Source organism: Gobius niger (genome assembly GCF_951799975.1).
Source record: "Gobius niger genome assembly, chromosome: 13".
Lineage (NCBI taxonomy): Eukaryota > Metazoa > Chordata > Actinopteri > Gobiiformes > Gobiidae > Gobius > Gobius niger.
Genome location: NC_136864.1, coordinates 15,163,435 through 15,186,150, shown reverse-complemented (window position 1 = coordinate 15,186,150; position 22,716 = coordinate 15,163,435). Strand labels below are relative to the sequence as shown.

Here is a 22,716-nt window from a genome sequence, read left to right as displayed (position 1 = left end):
CTGTGACCCCCACCCCCTGTTGGTTAGCCATCCCCCTGCGCAAACAAATCACGCTTGTGTTGACCTATGGATAAAAAGGGAATTTAAATATTTACCCAATTTCAAACTTTGCTCTTGATATCTATGCATTGCAGGTCATCTAAGGGTGACATAAGTTAAACTAACATCTGGAGCGATAAAAGCCAAACTACCTGGTAAAAACGACCCTCTCTGCAGGCACCTTAAGGCCTGCTGCGTCATGAGATTGACTGCATATTAAACGGTGTGGATTATATGTTTAAACCATTTCAAAGTTACCAAGCCCGTCATTACTGCTTTCCCAAAAAGGTGATTCAGTGATCCCTTATGGGTGGCAGAAGAAAGCCAGACTCTTTTTTGGCAGCTCTTGTGTGGCGTAGGCGTTGCATGTGGGCAGCATAGATGAATGAAATCAAACAGACTTTATTATACCACTTGGGGAGAGCAGAGAGGCTTTGGGATTTTTTTTTCCTTTTTTTTTACTACGGTTTTGTCTGTGTGCGTGTGTGTGTGTGTGTTGTGCATCCACAAATTTTCTTGGCTCCCGGCCCCGTCTCCATCTCCCCAGCTAATTAGGGGTTAATGGTCTGTAAGCATGGGGAGGCTGTCTGCATTCTGATTGGCTGAGACGGCTCCGTGTGGGCGGGGCTGTCTTCGAGTGACAGATGGTCGAGAAAAGGGGAGGGAGTATACTACTGTGTACGTAGCGAGCGTATGAGGACTTTTTTTTTCCCCCTCAGTCGCTGGATTTTGTTTCTTACACTGTTTACCCCTGTTTTGCCCTTATCTAGTTTAATGTAAGATTTGTAACGTAATCCCAGTTTTGAGATTGTTGGTTATTCTCTTGGCTAAGTAGATTAAAGCTACACAATTACTATCTGTTCATTTGAAATAGTATTTGGAACTATTTTTTGATAGGGCAATAATAAAAATGTCTGTGTCCGTGGAGGCTTATTATGTTTTCTTTTTGTTTCAGTGTCAGCTTAATGATATAAGCCTAATTCTGACCTTGTCATTTATGCTCTTGACAAAGCAGTTTTCAGATTATAGTTGTAAAAATCAATAGATGCACATCAGATCTGCAAAAAAGACAACCCATCACACGCTTGAGCTCGTGTAGACGCAAGCTCTTTTTTTTTTCCCCAGCTATGGATCAAGCCTGGATCATTGTACTTGGCATCAGTCCCAGTTTGCGCGCACGTCAGACGGCTAATTCACCTTTGTTAGGATTCATCTGTTCTGGCAATGGCACACTGAAGGTTTTTGAAGGTTTTGAGGTGCGGGGATAAAAGCTTATCTTGTGCAAATATCGCGGCAGACTTTGGGGTTTTCTGCTCGCCGTGGCATTAAGAACAAAAGCGCGGCTGACTCCGAAAAGGTCACGCGGTTCGCCGGGTGTTCGTGGGTGTCTTTGTCGTGTCAAGTGTCAATGCATTTTCAGCTGTACACAACAGAAGGTTGGACAAAATATGAAATGTTTCATCATAGCGGTATTGATTTACACCAAACAAAAAGGCAACGCGGGTTTCCACATAAACAAGGCAAATCAATATGTGCATTTGGATTAATAAAATGGAACCGTATTGTGGACACGTTTAGGTGTTTGTTGTTCATCAACATCAATCTGGGCAAACAGTATGACCACCTGCCTATTATTGGTTGAAATGTTGTGATTTGCCAAATATAACTCCACTTTTGATACTGACACTTGTTTATATCCTCTCCTAGTAGGTCTCAAAGTGTCCCATAAGATTTTTTTTAAACTGTTATTTATGCAGCCTTAATTGGCCAGGAACATCATATCGAGATTCAGAAGCTCCTTTTTACAGAAATCCTTTTCTTGCCCCAGATTATGTTTTTATTGGTAGAAGAAACCAGAGCAAACATTAATCAGACACCAACTCCATACAGAAATGCCGCACTCGGTCCAAGGATCAGACCTGGGACCTCCTTCCTCTCAGGCAAATGTTTCCAACAGGCGGCCTGCGGGCCGGAAGTGATTCAATCCGGCCCGTGACTTGCAGGATACAAATAAAACATTATAGCCACGTGGTAAATGGTCAGTCTGTACCAAGGCGGCTGTGGCTACAATACAGCCTACCACCACCAAGTGTGGAGTGAGTGAATAATGACTACAGCAGAAACGTCTGACACAGGCTTGTAAAGTGCGATACAAGTGTAAGCCGTTTTTATGAGGCTCATTATTATCCATTTATTGACAAAAGTTTCCTCAATAGTATTTTCCCAATAAAAACATATTTTACTGAAGCTTCTGCTTATGGACCCCGGCAATACACTCCCAATATATTTTGGCCCTCGTGGAAATTTACTTGGAGACCCGGTTGTTTTTTCACTAGTTTATCCATCACATTTGTGGTGGACCTTGTCAGTGTCACACACTTAACTAAAAGTGCTGCAGTGAGAAATGTGCAAAATTCAACTTGACTCTCAATCCACTCAGTCGACTTGCCCCAGAGTAAAAAAAATAAAATAAAAAAATCTGTGGCTAGCTTTGCTCTCCGCTATGATTATTTCTCTGGCGAAAGATCAAGTTTGCCGTGTCTTACGGTGAGCAGCGGTTACTGCAAATTGGCTCTACAGGTGTGTCCATTTTATCGGCGTCGGAAGAGCGAGAAATCCTCTTTTGACACATTTATGATATTACCATTTTCTCAGAGACAGTAAATTAGTTGGACAGGCGGATCGCAGCGGGATGTCTCAACACTTTTGGAGGACTCTTTATGTCTCTCACTGGCAGATGCACTACTAGACTGTCTTCTCCCTTACACTCTCTGTCAGCGTCAGATGCCCCGTTTGGAAAGAGTGGGCACTTTGTACTGGGCAGACATGTTCTTGTAAAAGTGAAGCGACTAGTTTTGGAGTGGAAATTTATGAGGGAAGGACAGGGCACGTTTTGGAGTCGCTTAATTTGCACAAAAGGAAAAACACGTCAAAGCAAAGGAAATCATTCTAAAACGATTAAATAAGCAGATCTGTACCGATGTGTCATCTGTCGCTGCTTATCGGATAATGTGTCACTTTGTGGTCATATAAGAAGACATGGAGATAGCGTTCTGGATGCACATTTTGGTCACAAGGGCAGTAGGTCCAGTGACAATAATTATCTACCTATTATGTTTTGCACTGGTTATGGTGATTCTGTGAATTATCTTGCAATACAGTTTCAACCATAAAGGAGAACATAAACATTTATATGCCAGATTTACCAGATCAGGGAAATGCAGAAAACAGTATATCAACAATAAAGATAAAAAAGATTATTGTGAAGCTCATCCACACAGTTAAGACGTGATGCTGAAGAACAATTATCCATGGTCACATGTCTGGCTCCTCTTTAGCCAACATTTAAGATCAGCTCAGATGGTTGGCTGGTGACTTGGAGTTGTTGAGCATCTTGCGGTTAGTGTCTGTCACATTCGCTCTCCTGTCTTTCTTTATCTTTGCGCTGTTAATTAGATCTCTGCGTGTGTGCATTGGATTTAGTGCGAACCATTGTGATTTTAGTGTGAGCCTATTGTGCGAGGATATTCTTTTGCCAGGGAGATGGCTTAACACATTGCTTATTAGCCTGCTCCACCATGCTGGCCTCAAACCCAGAGCTTAATTGTCCCTGCCTGTGCCTGTGTCCAACAGTGTGTATCTTAAACGCTTGTTTGTGACCACTTTGAAAGTTTAACTCCTAAACAATGGGGTGTTTTTCAGCAGTTATAATGAAGTTTAAGTGTGGTTGGATGCGATACTGTTATTTGATATGTTCACAATCTGGCGCGGAAAGAATATGGTTTATAATTGAGTATTAAATTGTACAAAGTCTTACGCATTACGCCTGACCAAACAAAGCATAAGGAGATGGGTTTACGAGCGCTGGACTGTGGTCACCTAATGGCACTTGGCAGGTTGGCCCAGCGGCTTTGAATCATGAGTCTAATGCAGAGGGCAAACGTCCTCACGGGAGCATTAAAGTGTACCTTAATTTTGATAAAATTATGAAATTCTGACCTACAGCATTGACCACTGGGTAGAAGCTGTTCAGAGACACATTTTGGCAACAAAAAAGACTGAAAGTACTGTATTTTCCAAACATTTTTTTTTCTTAGTTTGGCTGGGGGTGCGACTTATACTCAGGTGCGACTTATACATCAACATTTTTATTTTCACACTGACAGTCACCAGAGGGCACTCTAGGCGTGTGTACCAGTATCTGCTACTCCTGTACGGTTGTATAATGACAAATAAAGCACTTACTTACTTACTGTACCACTGAAAAAATAAAAACTGCAATCGAGTAGTAGAAAGAGAGTTTGGAGTGAGCGAAAAAGAAAGCGGAAAACCACAGGCTGAAAGCTAGATGGCCACAGCTAGAGGAACGAGTTCGCAAATGAGAGCTTGAACTACATGCTGCCGGGAGAGGCTTGTCAATTACGGCAGTTATGCCCAAGTTGTTGCCAAGGCTGGTGCGACCTATACTCTGGAGCGACTTATAGTTTGGAAAATACACTAAGAAGGGACAATCTTATCTCTGTACATCAAAACACACTCCTGTATCCATACTCGTTTTAACTTTTAGTATAAATAAAAAAGAACCACATTTTTTATACTTAAGTGAAGCAATGGTCCACACGTTGGTGTACCTTGGTATACCTCGTTTCATAAATAATGTACCTGTCATGGTGAGACGACAAGCCCGATGCTCTCTTTATCTTGTCCTCTTTATCCTATAGCATCCTTCACCACAACCTACTTTTTTAACCTAGTAGCGACTCCAGTAGGGCTGAAACAACTAATCGATTAATCGACAACTAATCGATTACTAAAATTGTTGTCAACTATTTCAGTAATCGATTAATCGTTTTCTAGTAAACACAGACTGAAGTAGAGCAAAAAAGACATGAAAATTATGTATTTTGGATGAAAACCTACTTTGTTATTAAAGTTAGGGTCTGCAGTGTTTTGTACATTGTAAATTTCATGAATATCTGTCTTTGTCTCGTCCAATCAGAAAGCAGAATTAGCACAAATAGCCTTGTACAAACGTTTACTTTAAGTTTACTCCATCAACATGCCCTCAAGCGGCGTCTCTTTAGCTTATGTGATAAAAAAAATGGAAAAAATACAATTTCCATGCACCTTTCACAGCCAAGCGATTAATCGATTAATCGTAAAAATAATCGGTAGATTAATCGATTACCAAAATAATCGTTAGTTGCAGCCCTAGACTCCAGTGTCACCGCCCGGGTTAGCTCGTATGTAACGCTAAATAAATAGCCTTCTGAAGTGCGGCCAACCAGCCTTATGCTCACGTGCCAGTGTGTCCCCATAGTGTCATGGCCTCATCACACCGGGCGCAGGAAAAGAAGTCGTTCCAACAAAGGCCAGTTATTCATTTACATCCCCCACAATTAAACAGCGCTAAGACTACAGCTGCTGGATTGCTGGTGTGGATGAGAGGAGGCCATAAAGGGGTTACATTTGGAACGAATCCAGGTAGTTTCACAGGCTCAATTGGCCAAATGGTGGCTTGTTAAGGCCAAACAGGGCTCTGTGTTCCCGAAATAGGCTTGTAGTGACGCCCCAAAGGTTGAAGGCACATGTCAATTAATTAGGGTTTATACAGAAACAGGAAATCATATTGGTTATTTCCTGTGTAACAAATCCAAGTGTATATTTACTTTAGACACACAAAGGTTTAGTAATCAAATAATTGATGGATGAAGCAGTGTGCACTTCGGGCAATGCCGTGTCTCTTGCATTGGATTTACCCAAGCAATATAAATGACCATAAAGTCTATTAACTCAGGTTTGTGCCAGTCAGGGTGTCTAATAATGTTCAGGAAAAGCGATTGAATGGTGCCAAAAATATTTCCAGACATGTTTTCTCAAGAAGCTTTAATTCAAATTAGATTGCGGTAGCACTAAAGCAGGATAAATACACTTCCACAATACCCTCCATAATCGAACCCTAGATAGATTCTCTTACACACTTTTACTTAATAATGGAGCGGTCACCGGAAGTATTACCACCCTCCTCTCATAGAGCGCTCGGAGACAGCAGGCGGGTATCAGATGGCCCAGCGCCCGGTTGGAGACGTCTCATTAGGAGTGCGTTTTGTGCCTAAGGTTCACTCTGTATGTTTGCACAGGGCTCACGTTACCGCAGATGCCGTTTCTTTGGTGCTCCCTTTGTCTGTGGGCGACCACAGACAAAGAATCGCTCGTCAAATGTTGAATAATCGTGAATGAATGAATGGACATAATCTATATCCTTAAAGGTCACCATATGAACTTTGTATGTTACAATGTTCCCAAAGAAAAACAGGCCTCACACATGATTGAATGAGACAAAACTTGTAGTACTCCTGTATATAAGTCTTTTTGTCTGTCCTGATTTTGTATTTCTTAATTTGACACATAAACGACTTACATCACTGTCACTTTGTCCTTGTGCAGTACTCACCTTGCATGTGTATCAATGTGGTGTGTGAGCGAATGAATGGTGGTGGTCAGAGAGGCAGAGTCTCGCTTCCACATTGTAGAGACGTGTTTTCAAAAGGCTGTATAATGCATAATACCGGGACCTGCGATGATTGTTGTAAAGTGATCACTCCTTTTGACCGCGCGTCCTCTTTCATTTCTTCCGCAGGGTTTCATCTGAGTGGCACAGTAACGGAGCCGGCCACGTCCTCGGAGCCAGAGGTCACACACAAAGTGGCCATCAGCTTCGATAGATGCAAGATCACCTCCGTCACCTGCGGATGTGGGAACAAAGACATCTTCTACTGTGCCCACGTGGTGGCGCTGTCACTCTACCGGATCCGCAAGCCCGAGCAGGTAACGGCGCCTCCAAGAAGATACCGTATTGTGTTTTCAAGTGGCACCTGTCCCTTGGTACAGTGAAAACGTACACCGCCTAAGCAGAATCCATTGGAGTATTTTATATCCTGTTACCTTTTGTCAGCAGTACACAAATGCACAGCTAAGTAGTTCTACATGCTGTTGTTGCTGTTCCCTGGCGTCTTTTGAAATGTGTCTGTTTAGATGAAGACAAATCATAGTAAATAATTAACCCCTTTTCTGTTGACTGTGTGTGTTAGGTGAAGCTGCGGTTGCCCATCTCTGAGACACTGTTCCAGATGAACCGGGACCAGCTGCAGAAGTTGGTGCAGTATTTGATAACTGCCCACCACACAGAGGTCCTACCCACGGCGCAGAAACTGGCTGACGAGATCCTCTCTTCTAACTCTGAGATCAACCAGGTCCATGGTGAGAGCACTGTCAGGATTTAGTTGTGTACAGAAGATGTAGTTTTTAATGTTTTGGTAGAAGTACAGATATCTTCATAGTAACAGGCAAGACTTGAAAGCTTTCACTTGCGATATGTTTGCCTTACACGCCATAGTTCAGATCGCCACAGCAAAGCAGAAGTAGCTTCAAATGTCTTTCTGTAAATTCACAGCATCTGCTAGCTCCTTCTTTCCAGCATGGCTACGTCAAGTAATGGGCAAACAAGAAGTCCAATGATGAAATGGATGCGGCGAGAAGGGACCGAGCGGATAAGAGGGCCGCGCTGACAGTCAGGGAAACGGGGAGACACATAAAAGACTTGCAGAGAAAGTACAGACATGAAAAGCAGAGAGGCCCACTTAGAGGAAACCACAAACTACAGACATCGTTTTACAAAACAAACCGCTTTGTCCTTCCCCCGTTTGCGAAAATGTTGACATTCTGCAGCCGTCGTGCGCAGGAAGCCCCGCGCTGTGTTTCCCGTCTGTGTTTGACAAGGGGGATCATGGGGGTTGGAGTTCATTCGATCCAGAAGTGTGGCTTTGATGAAGGAATGTGGCTGTTTGCTGTTGTTGCTGCTCACGGCCAGTTGGAAACACATCTCCTGGCTTTCCTTAAACTTTCTTCCTGGCAGATAAAAGCAGCACCCGTTCCGCCTCGATTCTTCTCCTTTGGAGTATCCACATTCCCCTGTAGTATTAGTATGCACACACTTATTGCTGAACACGGAAGTATAAAACTGACTTCATCTAACTATTAGTTTAAGTCAAGATGTGTATGCTGGGAGTCACACAGGTGCACTTTAAAGACAAATAAAAAGTCTTCTGCATATGAACATGCCTTTTTTCTGTTACAATAGCTATACTACAATACTGTAATTCCCCACAGAAAGTAACTCCCTCATGTTAAACAAAGGCCCGCGATCACCTTAAAATGGTCTTGCCACCCACCAGTTGAAAATCACTGAGAACAACTATTACCTTCTCTTGAGTCACATTGTTTTACCCTTTATTTAAAGTTTTCCAAGTGGCCATTTGTGTTTTTAATGTCCTTGTGTGTTCTTCGCAGGTGCCCCAGACCCAACGGCGGGCGCCAGCATTGACGACGACAACTGCTGGCACCTGGACGAAGACCAAGTCCGTGAGCAGGTCAAGCAGTTTCTGTCGCAAGGAGGATACTATGGCTCCGGCAAACAGCTCAACTCCATGTTTGCAAAGGTATACCTCATTTTGTGCCTCTTTACTCTGGTTAAGAGATGAGTAGACATTTCTGTTCTGTTATGTCCTCAGCCTTGTGAATTGTAGATCATCCACTTAAACATGTGTTCAAATGATCTGCCAAATTGGTTTTGCTCTGATAGAAAATGAAATCCTTGCAGTACGGTTCCAGCAAGGTCTAATGAAAGCAAAGGTAGTGGACTTAACTATGACCCTTTTAATTCAATGAAAATTCTTTTTTTTCCTCGAATATTCTAGATTAAACAAACATGAACAAAAATGTATTGTATGGTCTTTTATCCAGGTTTTATTTTCACTCTTTCTCTCTCTTCAAGGTTGTTTTACGTGAGACGCCGCCTCTGTTGTGTGACTATGTTTAGTCAAAGTAACTCTCTCATGTCCTTCCAGGTGCGGGAAATGCTGCGAATGCGAGACTCAAACGGGGCCCGGATGCTCACCCTCATCACAGAGCAGTTCATGGCAGACCCTCGTCTGTCGCTATGGAGACAGCAGGGCACGGGGATGACGGACAAGTGCCGGCAGCTTTGGGACGAATTAGGTAAATAAGACCTGAGACTTAGGACCTGAGCTAGGGCAGGATCACAAAGGAGCATTTATTTGCCAGATTAGGAGTGAGCGGCCAGTAGGGTTGAACATTTTGGAAAGTATTACGTTTAGAGATGTAGGCTTTCGGAATACAGAATTAGTTTGTTAAGTAAAAATTGGGATTTGGATTTGATAGCACTTAATTTTAGCGGAGAATTCCTTAGTTACTCCAAGAAACGACCGTCAGTCACCTTGTCGGGCAAACATTCATCGAGTCGGTAAGCCATTAGGTCGGGCACAAGCTTCTCCTCTTTTCCTGCCCGGACCGCTCCTTTAGCTCCCCACTCAGAGAGAATGGTAAAGGCTGCAAATCAATACTGCTTCTCTGCTTCTGTGCAATCGATCTCGGCATTTAGGAGGTCAATAAGAACACTTCCTGGGTGAGCGAGGGAGATTATGACACAGACGGGTGGAGCAGACAGCCCATCACAGTGTGCAGCCAGACACACAGTGACACAGTACAGTTGACCTGGGTTGACATTTCTGACAAGAGCCATAAGAATTTCCATATTTGACATGATTATATTGGAGCTGTTTTATTGTGGCTGAATTGCAACGAAATAGAATTAACGTAAGCCTATTAGTAACAATTTTCTTCCTCACTCTGCAGGTGCATTGTGGGTATGTGTAGTCCTGAACCCCCACTGTAAAAGCGACGAGAAGACGGGGTGGTTGAAGCAGCTCAAGAAGTGGGGGGACATGGACGTGTGCCCGCTGGAGGACGGCAACTACGGCAGCGAGCTTCCCAACATCACCAACGCTCTACCGCAAAGCAACCTCGCACAAGGTCAGCACTCAACCACAATTAAAGCGATTAGACAGCGCCATCATAAACACTAATAGTAAATCAAGCACTGAAATCTAACCCCCTCGCCCTGTCCCGTCTCAGACTCCCTGTCCCGGCCACGGAGGACGGTGTTCAGCCGAGCCGTCGAGGCGTGTGACCTCCACTGGCAGGACAGCCATCTGCAGCGCATCATCAGCAGTGACTTTTACATGTCGCCTTCCTACCAGAGGGAGGGGGAGAGCCTGCTATTCAGCCCCCAGGGACTGCCTCTCTGGCTAGGTAAACACACTTTTATAGACAGGGGTTGTTTTAGTTTCTCTAAAATATTCTATAGCCAGGCATGACTGACCAAGTTCAAGGCTCATGTCCTTGAGATGGATCTGCTTCACGTACAATAAAGTATATACAAGTACAAACAATACAAACATCCTTTTCCTGATTGATTTTACTACATAGTGTAACTACTGTACGCAGTTTAAGTTTCATAAATAAACCAGTGAAAGCTAGATACATGCATACAGTGTCTAATTCCACTGAAAACACACCAGTGATTCTGCTGATATTAGGAGCAGTATCTGCCGTAAGCAGCTTCCAGCAAAGATCTGTCAGATTGTGCAACTTAAGCCAGCTATCAGACACAGTGGCATTGTGCTGAGGCGGCGCTGTGCACCAGGCCTGTACCAGCTCTGTGTGTCTTGTGAGTCTGTTTGGGGGGGAAAAGCTCATTCACTGCTCTATGCAAAAACCCTTTGATGTGTGTGTTTGTGTGACTAAAGTATTTCTGTTTACGAACCAGACCACGTCCCGACGGCGTGCGCCCGAGTCGACGCCCTCCGCTCCCACGGTTACTCCAGGGAGGCTCTGCGATTGGCTGTGGCCATCATCAACACGCTGCGCCTCCAACAGACGAGGCAAATGGACATTTACAAACACCAAAAGAAAGGTAAGAGGACACACACGCAAGCAGACTGCTACAATCTATGCACCTTGTGGTCACTCACGCTTTTGTCCTGTTCTAGAGCTTCTCCAGAGGGGCATCACCTCCACCACGAACCTCGAAGGCTGGGTGGGCCATCCCCTGGACCCTATAGGCTGCCTGTTCACCACACTCACAGAAACCTGCCGTGTGGATGACGATAACAGCATGGACACTGGAGGTGAGCAGACACATGTTAGAGTTCAATTAGTACTTTTTTTTTTTACTTTTAACACTATAATTCCTACATTTTTTATTTTATTTTACTCTCTTTAAATGCATGTGTGGCTACAGTTTAAGACAAAAACATTTCTTGACAAATGACAATCAATGTTTACCGCTTCCTGCTGCAATACATTTGTTGTATATTGCTTTTTCCGTGAATGCGCTTATGAAGCTTAAGCTGCTGTCCGCCACACCTCCTCCTCCTCCGACTTAATTTATTACACGACACATTAGTAAAGGCCTTATTTACCAAACACAAGATCTAATTCCTTGCGGCATTCTCGTGCTAATGCCATGTAATCCTGAGCAGAGGTGAACTCGGCCATGGAGTGACTCAACCAGACAACGGACTCCAATGTTAGTCCGGTCTCCTATTGTGTTGTAGACGGCCATAAACTATCACTGTCATTTGCACCACACTCCCAAGTTGTGTGTGTGTGTGTGTGTGTTAGGTATAGAATCGCCATCTCCATTTGCATTTTCCGTTCAGGCCTGGGCTTTTCTTTTCTTTTTCTTTTTTTCTTTTTTTTGCACCAGTCGCCATCACTACTGAGCAGAATAGGGGTTGGCTTTTCCTATTGTGAGCAGGCTACAGGGAACTATTGTCAGTTCAAACAATGCTGACCACTGGCACACTCGCTTATGTGTGTGTGCCTGAGATGGAGTGAAATATTGTCTTGGGCTGTTTTGGGAATTCGAGAAGCCAGCCGTGATTATTTTAAGTGTTTTTTTTGTGTGTGTGTGTGTGTGTGTGTGTGTGTGTGTGTGTGTGTGTGTGTGTGTGTGTGTGTGTGTGTGTGTGTGTGTGTGTGTGAAATGGCCTGGTTGTTATTGCCTCCCCCCCCCATACACACACACACAAGGAGACAGCTGCGAACATCTGTTAACCATGCATCAGCCAATGAGAATGCACACTTGTCTTCGGTCATTTTAAACCGACCAATAGGCACGGCAACTGGAGCGAGACCACATATTCAACCTCCTGGGTTTATGTCAGAAAAAAGGGTCCAATCGTTCACACAAATGCACCCAGGATTGCGAGGATCTATAGCTCAGAGGGGATTTAAAGCTGATTGGCGGAGAGGGAGGGGGGGTGCACCCGAGAGCAAATGGGCACCAATCAACAGCTGAGACTTCCATAGCATCTGTTGTCAGTTATGGCTTTCAAGCACTGGGTCAGCCAAGCGTCCGTCTTAGATTAGACAAGCCACATTTTTAATATATTAAAGCCAGGCCTCATTCTTAAGAACAGAGCAGGCCTTTCCCATAGACTTTTTTTTCTACCAGTTATTGAAAACATTCGTTCTTTCTTCTAAAGGGTAGCTTAGCAATGCTCCAACCACATTCAGAGGACAGCTACATGACATCAGTATGTTTTTTTTTGTCATGTTGGTCTGTTTTTAGATAACAACAAACATCTTACATCTCACAAAACAGTCCTTGTATGGACCATCTCGAAAACAAGGGGCACTCCATTCATAAACTAAACTAAACTAATATTTAAACAGTAAAGGATATTTTCAAGTATTGAACTTGCGGAAAACTTTGGATCAAGCTTAAAAAGTATTCTGTTGTGGTGTATTTACTATTAGTAACACAGAAGTTTCATTGAGTCGTTCCACAGCTCTCTTGTTTACTTTTTACACAGTTAGGGCTTTTATTAATGGACATTGCTAGTTAGTTGTTAGCATAGCATTCCATCCCAAACTCTTTGGTGCGACAGATTACATTTTCTCCAGTTTTAAGCGTTGCCCAAATCCAAAAGTGTCTGGAAAGAAAGTAGCGGCAAAAATGAGATGTAAACAAGGTTGAAAACGAGACAAAAAAGGAACCAGAAAGGTACAAAAATGTGACAAAAAAAAATGACATTATAAGCAACAAAAAAGCATAAAAATTGTGACAAAATCAACAAAAAAGGTGACAAAAGTAATGAAAAAGCGACAAAAAAGGCGCCAAAAATGCAAACAAAAAGTTACAGAAACCTGACAAAAAAGTGCTGACAACATGGCAACAACGCAAGGAAAAATGTTATCTCAGATTTGTTTGTCTTAGCTTTCAAATGAGGCCGCCCTAGAGGCTGTAAGCTCCAGTCGAGCAGCTTTTGGATTTGGGTAAAGCTGAACTGGGAAAATATGTTTGGTTCCTAAAAAACCCTAATCAACTTTGTTTTTCTTCAGATGGTGACCCCAAACCTCCAGCCTACAACCATGTTCCGGTTTGGGGCAGTCCTGATTCAGGGGAGTCCTACTTGACCCTCGCCTTAGAAGTGGCCTTGATGGGGATGGGCCAGCAGAGGATAATGCCCGAAGGCCTTTATGCACAGGATAAGGTACAAATGTGTTTTGTCATATTTTTTCCCCCCCTGTTTTTGGAATTGCTAGAAGTGTTGTGTCGACTGAATAGAAAATGTGAAATGCCATCATAATTAAAATGCCGGCATCATAAAAAGCTTCTTGGAAAACAATCAGAAAATCACTTATGGAAACATTTCTTTGTGTAAATGCTAATCTCCTTAAGAGTTTAACATGGCTCTTGCTTTTAATGCAAGTGGAAAGGCTGATTTAGTTATAGTCTAATCAAGGAGAGGCTGCTTTTGAATTTGTAAATGGAAGCTTTCACTAAGCTTTTCACTAAGCCCGAACACTCTTTGTACGGTAAAAGTACAAAGTTTTGTCTTTTTAAAGTGTTGACGTCTTTTTGTTCTCAGGTGTGTCGAAATGAGGAGCAGATCGTTGCAAAGCTACAAGAACTGGAGCTTGATGATCTCCTGGTTCATACACTAAGGAAACAGGCTGTTCAGCTCTTAGAAGGTACATGTTCCACCCACATGTGTTTCACAGCATGGCAATCGGTCCCTTAAATGATTTGTTAAATTTTCTTAATTTTCTCTCCCTCCAGCCGGTCCCTTCAGTGGCCTGGGTGAGGTCATCCACCGGGAGAGTGTTCCCATGCACACATTCGCCAAGTACCTCTTCTCTGCACTGTTGCCCCATGACGCGGAACTTGCATACAAAGTGGCTCTGCGCGCTATGAGGTACTATTAAAAACTCTTGTGTCATTTATGTTTTCGCCACACTGTTTTCTCCTTCATAAAAAAAAAAAAAAACTCTAATGGAATCACGAAGAAGAAGCTAACAGGCTAACAGGCAAAGCTGTGGCCTAGCACCACTTAAACAGTATTTACAAGTTTGAGTGAAAAAAAATGATTTCCATTATGTCATTGGATGTACAATATCCCTCTCTCCCTTTGTTTTTTTTGTCAGCGTATTATATACTCTCACGGTCAATTCATGAGTAAAAAAACGCAACATGCTACGACACCTGCAGTGGCACTTATGGCCTCTAGGGGCATGAGTTACTTAGTACTGCTTTAACATTTAACTTTAAAATGATAAAATTCAGATTTTAGGGGAAACTACAAGGGAAACTGAAGTTACATACTTGGCTTACTACCACCGAGTATGGAGTGAATGAAAAATTTTCTCCTGTAAAGCACTTTGTGACCATGTCTGTGAAAGGCGCTATACAAATAAAGTCATTTCCTTTTCCTTTCCTTTAAAAATATTTATAAAGTCTAAATTTGTTGTATAGAATGATGTCATAAAAATGCTTAGGAAAATAGAACAGCTCCGGCAGACTTTCACCCTTTCTTTGACATTTATTGCATTGGGCTATGAAGGTCAGTGGGACCGAAATACTGTAATGCAATAAATGTCAGAGAAAGGGTGAGACGGTGCGCTCGGGCTTTCCTTCATTTCGAAGTTAAGTACTATTGTCTCTTTTGCACCTGTCGCACACTTAAGTGTGTAAAGCTCTTTTTTTTTTTTTTATAAAATAAAATACAAAATACAATGATATACATTGCAACTTGATACTTTTCCAAGATAGAAATTTAGTAATTGTACAAATGTCGTCTGTTTTTAGGCTCCCTGTACTCGAGTCGACAGCGGGTGCCGGAGATGTCGGTCATTCCCATCACGGCATCTCAATCGTCCCGAGCAGATATCCGCGCTGGTTCACCCTGGGACACCTGGAATCACAGCAGTGCGAGCTGGCCTCCACTATGTTGACTGCTGCAAAAGGTAACTGCATTGAAACCTTTCAGAGCCATTGCTAAAAAAAAAAGAGGACCAAACCAGCTGTAAACCAGGGCTAGACTTGGACTAAACCACACTGTGTCACCGTTGTGACTTCTTTTATTGTTAATAGCAATATCCTTCTTAATTATTAAAATTCCAACACGTTTCTAGGTGACATGCTGAGGTTACGGACAGTACTGGAAGCCATTCAGAAGAACATCCACTCCTCGTCTCTAATCTTCAAACTGGCCCAGGACGCCTTCAAGATCGCCACACCAGCGGACAGCCCTCCCGACATCACGCTGCTGAACGTGGCACTGGAGCTGGGACTGCAGGTACAAGGGGGGGCCAAACATAGCGGCACTAAATATGCGTTTGAGTCTGTAATTTTCACAAGTAATTTGACCACACAAAAAAAAAAAAACAGCAGCAGGGCACCGGTCAGCACTCAACAGTCGTCTGGAACATGCAATTTGGCAGGCCTCCGCAGCCTCGCTACAAATGAACTGTGCAAACATCACACGGTGTTGATGAACAAAAACTATATAATTAAGGCCTTTTGGTTTTACAGTAAACAGCGAAAAAGCCCTCAAAATGCTGGTTTGCTTTTTCTCACTATTTAAAATGTCTGCAAATTCCTCCGTGAAACTGCAAATTATGTTTTCAGTGTGCATGGGCAGCAATTAGTCCCCTCTAACTACAATAAAGGCACTCATGCTACTTGTCATTGCAATTCATGGCAACTGCTCCTTCTCTTTCATTCCTGCTTTCACAGAGTTTCGATCTTAACATTCTTTGAACTCTTGTCTTGTCTGTAAAGCTAAGAGCCTTATGTAATAATCCAATGTGCTGCAGGTGATGAGGATGACTCTGTCCACACTGAACTGGAGGAGGCGGGAGATGGTGCGTTGGCTGGTCACCTGTGCCACTGAAGTTGGTAAGTGGGGTCTTTTTTATTAAATGGACACAGCAACACTTTGGAATAAGCCAAACTTATAAAAAACAGAAGTCATTATAAACTAATAACTATGAACTAGTTATGACACAAATATTAGTAAGCAAGTCATTTAACAGGCATATTTTTGTAAAGCAGTGGTTTATTATCAGTCTATTCAAGATCATGGTTAGCTTGTTGTAATTTAGTGCTTTCTAATTCTGTCATTCTGACTTGTTTGTTGATAACTAAATATTACCAAATGTTGAAAACCACCTTTCTTCAAATATAGTGTTGCCATGCACCCTATGGTTTACACAGTCTGCTAATACCTCTTCTCTGCCTCAGGTTTGCGAGCATTGGTGAGCATCCTGCAAAGTTGGTACACACTCTTTACTCCGACTGAAGCCACCAGCATTGTAGCGGCCACAGTCATGTCCCACAACACCATTCTGAGGCTGAGCCTGGACTACCCCCAGAGGGAGGAACTTGCCAGCTGCGCTCGAACACTGGCCTTACAGTGCGCTATGAAGGACCCTCAGAATTGTGCGCTGTCAGCTCTAACGCTTTGTGAGAAGGACCACATTGCCTTCGAGACGGCCTACCAGATTGTGATTGATGCGGCATCCACAGGAATGACATACTCTCAGCTGTTCACCATCGCACGCTACATGGAGCACAGAGGTTACCCGCTGAGGTCCTTCAAACTGGCCTCCCTCGCCATGACGCACCTGAACCTTGCCTACAACCAGGACACTCACCCTGCTATTAACGACGTGCTCTGGGCCTGCGCGCTCAGCCACTCTCTGGGCAAGAATGAGCTGGCTGCCATTATTCCCCTGGTGGTCAAAAGTGTGCACTGCGCCACAGTGCTGTCAGACATATTGCGGAGGTGCACTATGACTGCACCTGGACTTGCCGGTATTCCCGGCAGAAGGAACTCTGGGAAGCTCATGTCCACGGACAAGGCCCCGCTGCGACAGCTGCTGGACGCTACCATCTCCGCCTACATCAACACCACGCACTCGCGCCTCACGCACATCAGCCCGCGCCACTACGGAGAGTTCATCGAGTTTCTCAGCAAAGCGCGGGAGACCTTTCTGCTGGCACAGGACGGACACATTCAGTTTGCCCAGTTCATAGACAACCTTAAACAGATCTACAAGGGCAAAAAGAAACTGATGATGCTGGTCAGGGAGCGCTTTGGCTGACCTCAGCAACCCCGAACAGAGACCTTAGTGAGAAAGTTAAATTTATTGGTTTTAATATTTAAGGTTTTGAAATTTCTTGTATTTTTGTTACTTTTTATTTTGAGCCATCTGTTGACTAAGTCTAAGTTTTGTTATGTTTTTGAATGTGAACCAGGACATGTTCGCAGTATGTTGCTCTACTTCAGTGAGACTGCAAGAGGGAAGTGTGTTAAAAAGAACACATTTTATCCTGGAGTTATGTCATGTTAAAATATCAGCAGAAGGCAGGAGATTGTGAGGACAAATGGCACATGTTCATTTGAAAACCAAAAGATGTTGGTGGTGTAGCTACTTTGAGCCAGAAAACGCTTTCTACTGGGTTTCTCAAACGTGTCATTCCAAAAACAGCCCAGTGAGGTGATCACATGTGTTACTGTCATACCTCGACTGTATTATTTGTCAGCTTTAACTTCTGTCAGAAAATGGCCTCTTGTTTTCTTCAGGGCATTTAGAGTAGACCAAGCAGGATACATGGCTTAAAACAGGCTGAGCTACAGCTCCCACCATATGCACCTGCTGGCCAGTGCTTTTCCTAAAGCATCTGACAGTAAGCCACTCTTTGAGACTTCTAACAGACTCCATGTGCACATAAGAAATACTCATATATTACTGTGATAACTTTGATAACAATATCCTGCTGTGACGGACACCTCTGCACTGCTGTACAGCTTTTTGTGGCCAAACCTTCAAAGTCTGTGACACTCCACTTCACACTGTTTCAACCACCTTTCTGCTTTTAGTGTTTCTTGGACTGACGCTTTTTCATCACCAGAAAAGGATCACACAAGCTCAAAGTTTTCTTGTAATAATAAGATCAATTTTAGTAATAACATGCAATCACCACTGTCTGCTTATAAAATTATACAAATAATCAAAATGTAAAGCCATAAATTGTATATTGATAGGCAGATAGCGCGCTAACTATTAGCCGGTGTTTCAAAATGGAAATGCTTGCCACTTAACCTAAGAATGCTTGTGAAAATAGTGAAAACCACTTGCATCGGCGCACAAATGTTGCGGATTCTTGCCACAAAAAAAAACCTTTGAAATATTAATGTTAAACATTGTTCTAGCACTTCACACAAATACCTCTTCAGTGTGCTCCGGCAAGCTTAGCATTTACTTGTTGACTGCTTGGTGACCCTTGTATGACTGAGTGGGTCTGCAAAACTAAACATGGTTGCTTCTTTTACTTTATTTATTTTTTTACATTGGGAAGGCAGAGACAGAGGTTGTGAATAGAGAAGTGTAGTGTGCATTTTACATTCCCCAAAACTACCTTAAAAAACCTGGGCATGGTCGGTCACAACTCCGGGCCTTTATTGGATGGAAAGATGGTAACTGAGCAAAAGAAAGGAACAAGAGGCTACAAACTCAGTTCTCAGGGACATCACTTAAAGAAACGAAACAAAAAAGTAGTAGCATTTAAGATATTGTAAATATGAAAGTGTCAATTCAGAAAATTGTAAAGTTATAATTATTTATGATAAGTGTGTTACGTGTTTTCCTTCATTTTAATGTTTTGTTGTTTTCTTTTTTGAGTGGGGGATGACTCGAATGGGGGGAGTTTGACAGCAGTTTTGTAATGACAAAGACTTCAAGGCATTACTCAGGTGCTCCTGTGTACATTTCTTTCAGATTGTTTTGTAGTTTTAACAAAGAAAAAAAGTGAAGCATGTTGAGGAAATGTAAGAAGGCATTCATTGTAAAAAACAAAAGTATGACTATGCAGAAACCACTAGGACGGTATTGTCACGTCTTCAGAATGGCCGCCGCGCTCAACAGTGCAGTACAGTGGACTCTTAAATCTTAAATAAATGAATAGATAATACAGAAGTTGGGCGGTCAAAGGCGAGAACCAGCATGCCACAGTATTGAGACGCAAAATGGTGGAAAATGCCTTTCTGACAGATCAATGTACAAAGTTTATATCATTTGCTCATTTAATTTGTCAAAGCCTTTAGTGTCTTCTTACATTGGGACAAAACAATGAAAGGAAATCCCAGTTGTGTTTTGAAACGGCCCGTGTTGTGTTCAAACCTCATATTTTTTATAATGTACTTGCTTTTAGCCAGTGACAATTTTGGCTTTTAATATCTCCTATCTTTTCTATGTTCTCCTCGTCTGACCAAGTCTACAGTCCGTATTGCTTTGTAGCTTAGTTTTTCCCCCCCATCTACAACCTGGGCCGGGTGGTGGTTTACTTAGAGAAATAGTTTTATATAAAAAGGGGAACATACTTGCTGCCTTTCTGTGATGCTTTTTTTTTTTTTTTCTTGAGACGGCATTGCAACAAAGACGCTCCTCTCTCCTCTTCACCTTTCTTCCGTTTGATTTCTCTTGACATTCGTAGGACTTTCCCTGGTAGAGATCGTTCACTAGATCGCCCGCTGTTTTCACGGTTTTGTTTTGTTGTTTTGCTTCTCTCTAACTTAAGGGAAAAATTGAAAGTGTTTGTTGCCTCTTTGTGCTACTGATTATTACAAAGGTATTTCCAGTATTTGTTGCCACAGAAGTATGATAGCGTATCATCAACACTTGTTTCTTTTTTTTTTTTGTCATTTTTTTGTGCGACTTCTTGAGCTACTGTCTATAAAGCAAGAATTTATTACTATTTATGTAACGCTACTACCATTTTATATTGATTTGTGTTGGAATCTCAGTGCTTTTCTATGAATAAAGTGTGAAACACGTTAGCCTGACTGTAGTATGGTTTGTTATGGTGGCTCACATTTCTGCCTAAATCATCAAAATCATAAGCATGAGTGTCTGCTTAAACTAATACCACCCAAACAATAACATGTTATCATATCTTTATTGGCCATAACATGTAAACATTCACAGTACAGGGAGGAAAAAGTAAATGAACCCAGGAATCTCACTGAATTGCAACAGTTTTGTAAAGAGGAGTGATCCAAGATTCATCCTGATCCACATCTAGTCTGAAACTACAGGAAAGCAGTTATTGCTGCAAAAGAAGGATCAGCCAGCTATTAAATACAAGGGTTCACAAACTTATTCACATGCTGTTGTGAATGTCTCAGGTTTTTCTGCAAATATCTTGATAAACTTGTGAATTCATTTTTCTATTGATGATTGCACGTTGTCCAGGCCCTAAGGCAGCAAAACAGCCCCACATCATGATTCTCCCTGCTCTATACTTCACAGTGGGGATAGGGTTTTGATGTTGATGTGCTGTTCCATTTTTCCTCCACACATGATGTGTATTCCTGCCAAACAATTCAACTAATAGTTGCAGATTAGACGTCCACACAACGATCAGGATGAATCTTGGACCATTCCTCTTTACAAAACTGCTGCAGTTCAGCAAGATTCCTGGGTTCACTTACTTTTTCCTCCCTGTCCTGTGAATGTTTACATGTTTGGCCTTTCAAATATGATCAAATGTAATGGTTTGGGTGGTATTAGTTTTAGTAGATACTGTTTATTCATTGTAATGATTTTGATGAAGATCAGACCACATTTAGTGACCAATTCAGGCAGAAATGTGAGAAATTCCAAAGCGTTAACATACATTTTCCTCCCATGACTGCTATTTTTGATACGCATAAAATAGAAGAACATGATCAAAAGGAGTGCATAAAAATAATATTTTTCAAAATCATCATGAGGGTCGAAGACTGTCTCCGCTGAAGGGCTGGATTTCGCTCCCGTTGCTTATCCTCGATTTAGGTCCCCAAGATGATTTTGAGTACTATTCCCGTACACAGACATCAAACACCTATCAGACAACTCTAAAATGCTAAAAATATGATCAGTTTCTCTAAAATGTAAATAATATAATACATTTCACTGTCTGCACACACCACAGATGTTCCTAAAGCCAGATGCTGACACGTCCATCACTGATCCAGTTACATGAAGGTGATTTTTGAGAAAATGTTTCAAGCTTAAACATGATTATTTTCAAATTCCAGTCTCTGCCCATTCTCCACAGTTTGAATTCTACTTAAGTACTGTATTAAACCTCCATTTTGTTCGCACTGGCCCAAACACTCCTCCATCTCACTGCTCTCTTCTCGCCGAGACCGGCTTCCATCGCATTAGTGATAAATCAACCATAAGGAGCCTCATATAGTTTCATCAATCTTTTACTCATTTATCTCTAATCAGAATATTTTTTCTCTCTCCCTCCTTCACCAATTCATTCTCATTCATTTGAGATTCCTGCCGCGCGGATACGAGCAGACAATCAGGCCATCGGGATCGCAGTGTGTGTGAGTGTGTGTGTGTGTGAGCGAGTGCACGTCCCAGTGTATCCAGATTGATTGGCTGGTGATAAATGAGCAGATTTATATTAATTATCCAGATAGATAGCCAGAGAAGTGATTGCTGAAGGCCCAATTTCTCCCCAAGCTCTCAGGCTCAAAGTAATGCCACTAATATATGAGATTTTTTTTTCTTTCACATCTATTGTTTTAAACTAACTTTTTGGTTTCAAATACTCTACCTGTAGCAAATAGCAGTTCATGTGAGAAGGAGAAATCTGCAGAGAGAGAGACTTCATACTCAAACCCCGTTTAGTGTGTCAAGAGAGAATGCTAAAGTTTGGGAAAAAGCTTGTATAGTATTTTTCTCTTTTTTTGGTTGAGACAGTGCATGTTAATGAACACACATGGACTCATGCCTATTAAACACTTCACGCCAAACTTTGGCCATGGGCTGAATCATTTCCATCCGTTCTCCTGCATTTGCACTGACAACCTTCACTTACCCTGGCCTATAGTGCATGTTTTTAATGGTACGGAAACGGAGCACCTTGAGGAAACTTTTACGGAGAGTACCGATCATCTGCTGACAGCATCCTGCTTTTCACTTCAGGGTTAGTAAGTTACAGCGTTCGTTTCTGAAGGCCTCAGCTCCCTGTCTATTTTTTCCGACAAATGTCAAAGGTCAAAACACGTTGGCAATATTTATTGATTTGACCGACCTCATTTCCCCTCAGCAAAGAGCAACAACACCAACTTTTGTCAAACTTTTCATCAAAACTTAATTATATTAGAGCTATAGGCCTCCAAATATTGCAGTGTGCACGGAAGCATGAAAGCAGAATGTGATTTACATTTAATAGACAATGTTCTGTACTCAACGTTTTATTAGATTATTGAAACTTTATGCAATAACAATAAGCTCATCTCGTGTTACTACTAAATATTAACATCAGATCATCAGTTTAAAGCACAAAGTCTTTGGCATTTAACAAAAACTATCAAGTATACCTATCCGACTGATGATTTTTCTTATTGCTGTGGTTGCAACTTGGGGATCAGTGCCGGGGTGTTCAGAGCTTTGTCTGGTCAA

The 22,716-nt window shown here is 42.3% G+C and overlaps 1 protein-coding gene across 1 annotated transcript in view; it reads left to right on the top strand.

The window, feature by feature from the left end:
• Nucleotides 1–20,021, top strand: part of zswim5 (zinc finger, SWIM-type containing 5) — a 47,210-nt gene extending 27,189 nt beyond the window's left edge. The window contains exons 2-16 of the mRNA XM_079568833.1: nucleotides 6,680–6,867; nucleotides 7,131–7,299; nucleotides 8,389–8,537; nucleotides 8,946–9,096; nucleotides 9,754–9,930; nucleotides 10,033–10,209; nucleotides 10,727–10,873; nucleotides 10,950–11,087; nucleotides 13,309–13,460; nucleotides 13,839–13,941; nucleotides 14,030–14,165; nucleotides 15,056–15,213; nucleotides 15,382–15,545; nucleotides 16,066–16,147; nucleotides 16,493–20,021. Coding sequence (XP_079424959.1) covers nucleotides 6,680–6,867; nucleotides 7,131–7,299; nucleotides 8,389–8,537; nucleotides 8,946–9,096; nucleotides 9,754–9,930; nucleotides 10,033–10,209; nucleotides 10,727–10,873; nucleotides 10,950–11,087; nucleotides 13,309–13,460; nucleotides 13,839–13,941; nucleotides 14,030–14,165; nucleotides 15,056–15,213; nucleotides 15,382–15,545; nucleotides 16,066–16,147; nucleotides 16,493–17,355 — 2,954 coding nt within the window. The 3' untranslated portion in view covers nucleotides 17,356–20,021. The remainder of the gene's footprint in view (nucleotides 1–6,679; nucleotides 6,868–7,130; nucleotides 7,300–8,388; nucleotides 8,538–8,945; nucleotides 9,097–9,753; nucleotides 9,931–10,032; nucleotides 10,210–10,726; nucleotides 10,874–10,949; nucleotides 11,088–13,308; nucleotides 13,461–13,838; nucleotides 13,942–14,029; nucleotides 14,166–15,055; nucleotides 15,214–15,381; nucleotides 15,546–16,065; nucleotides 16,148–16,492) is intronic.
• Nucleotides 20,022–22,716: the final 2,695 nt, after the last annotated feature.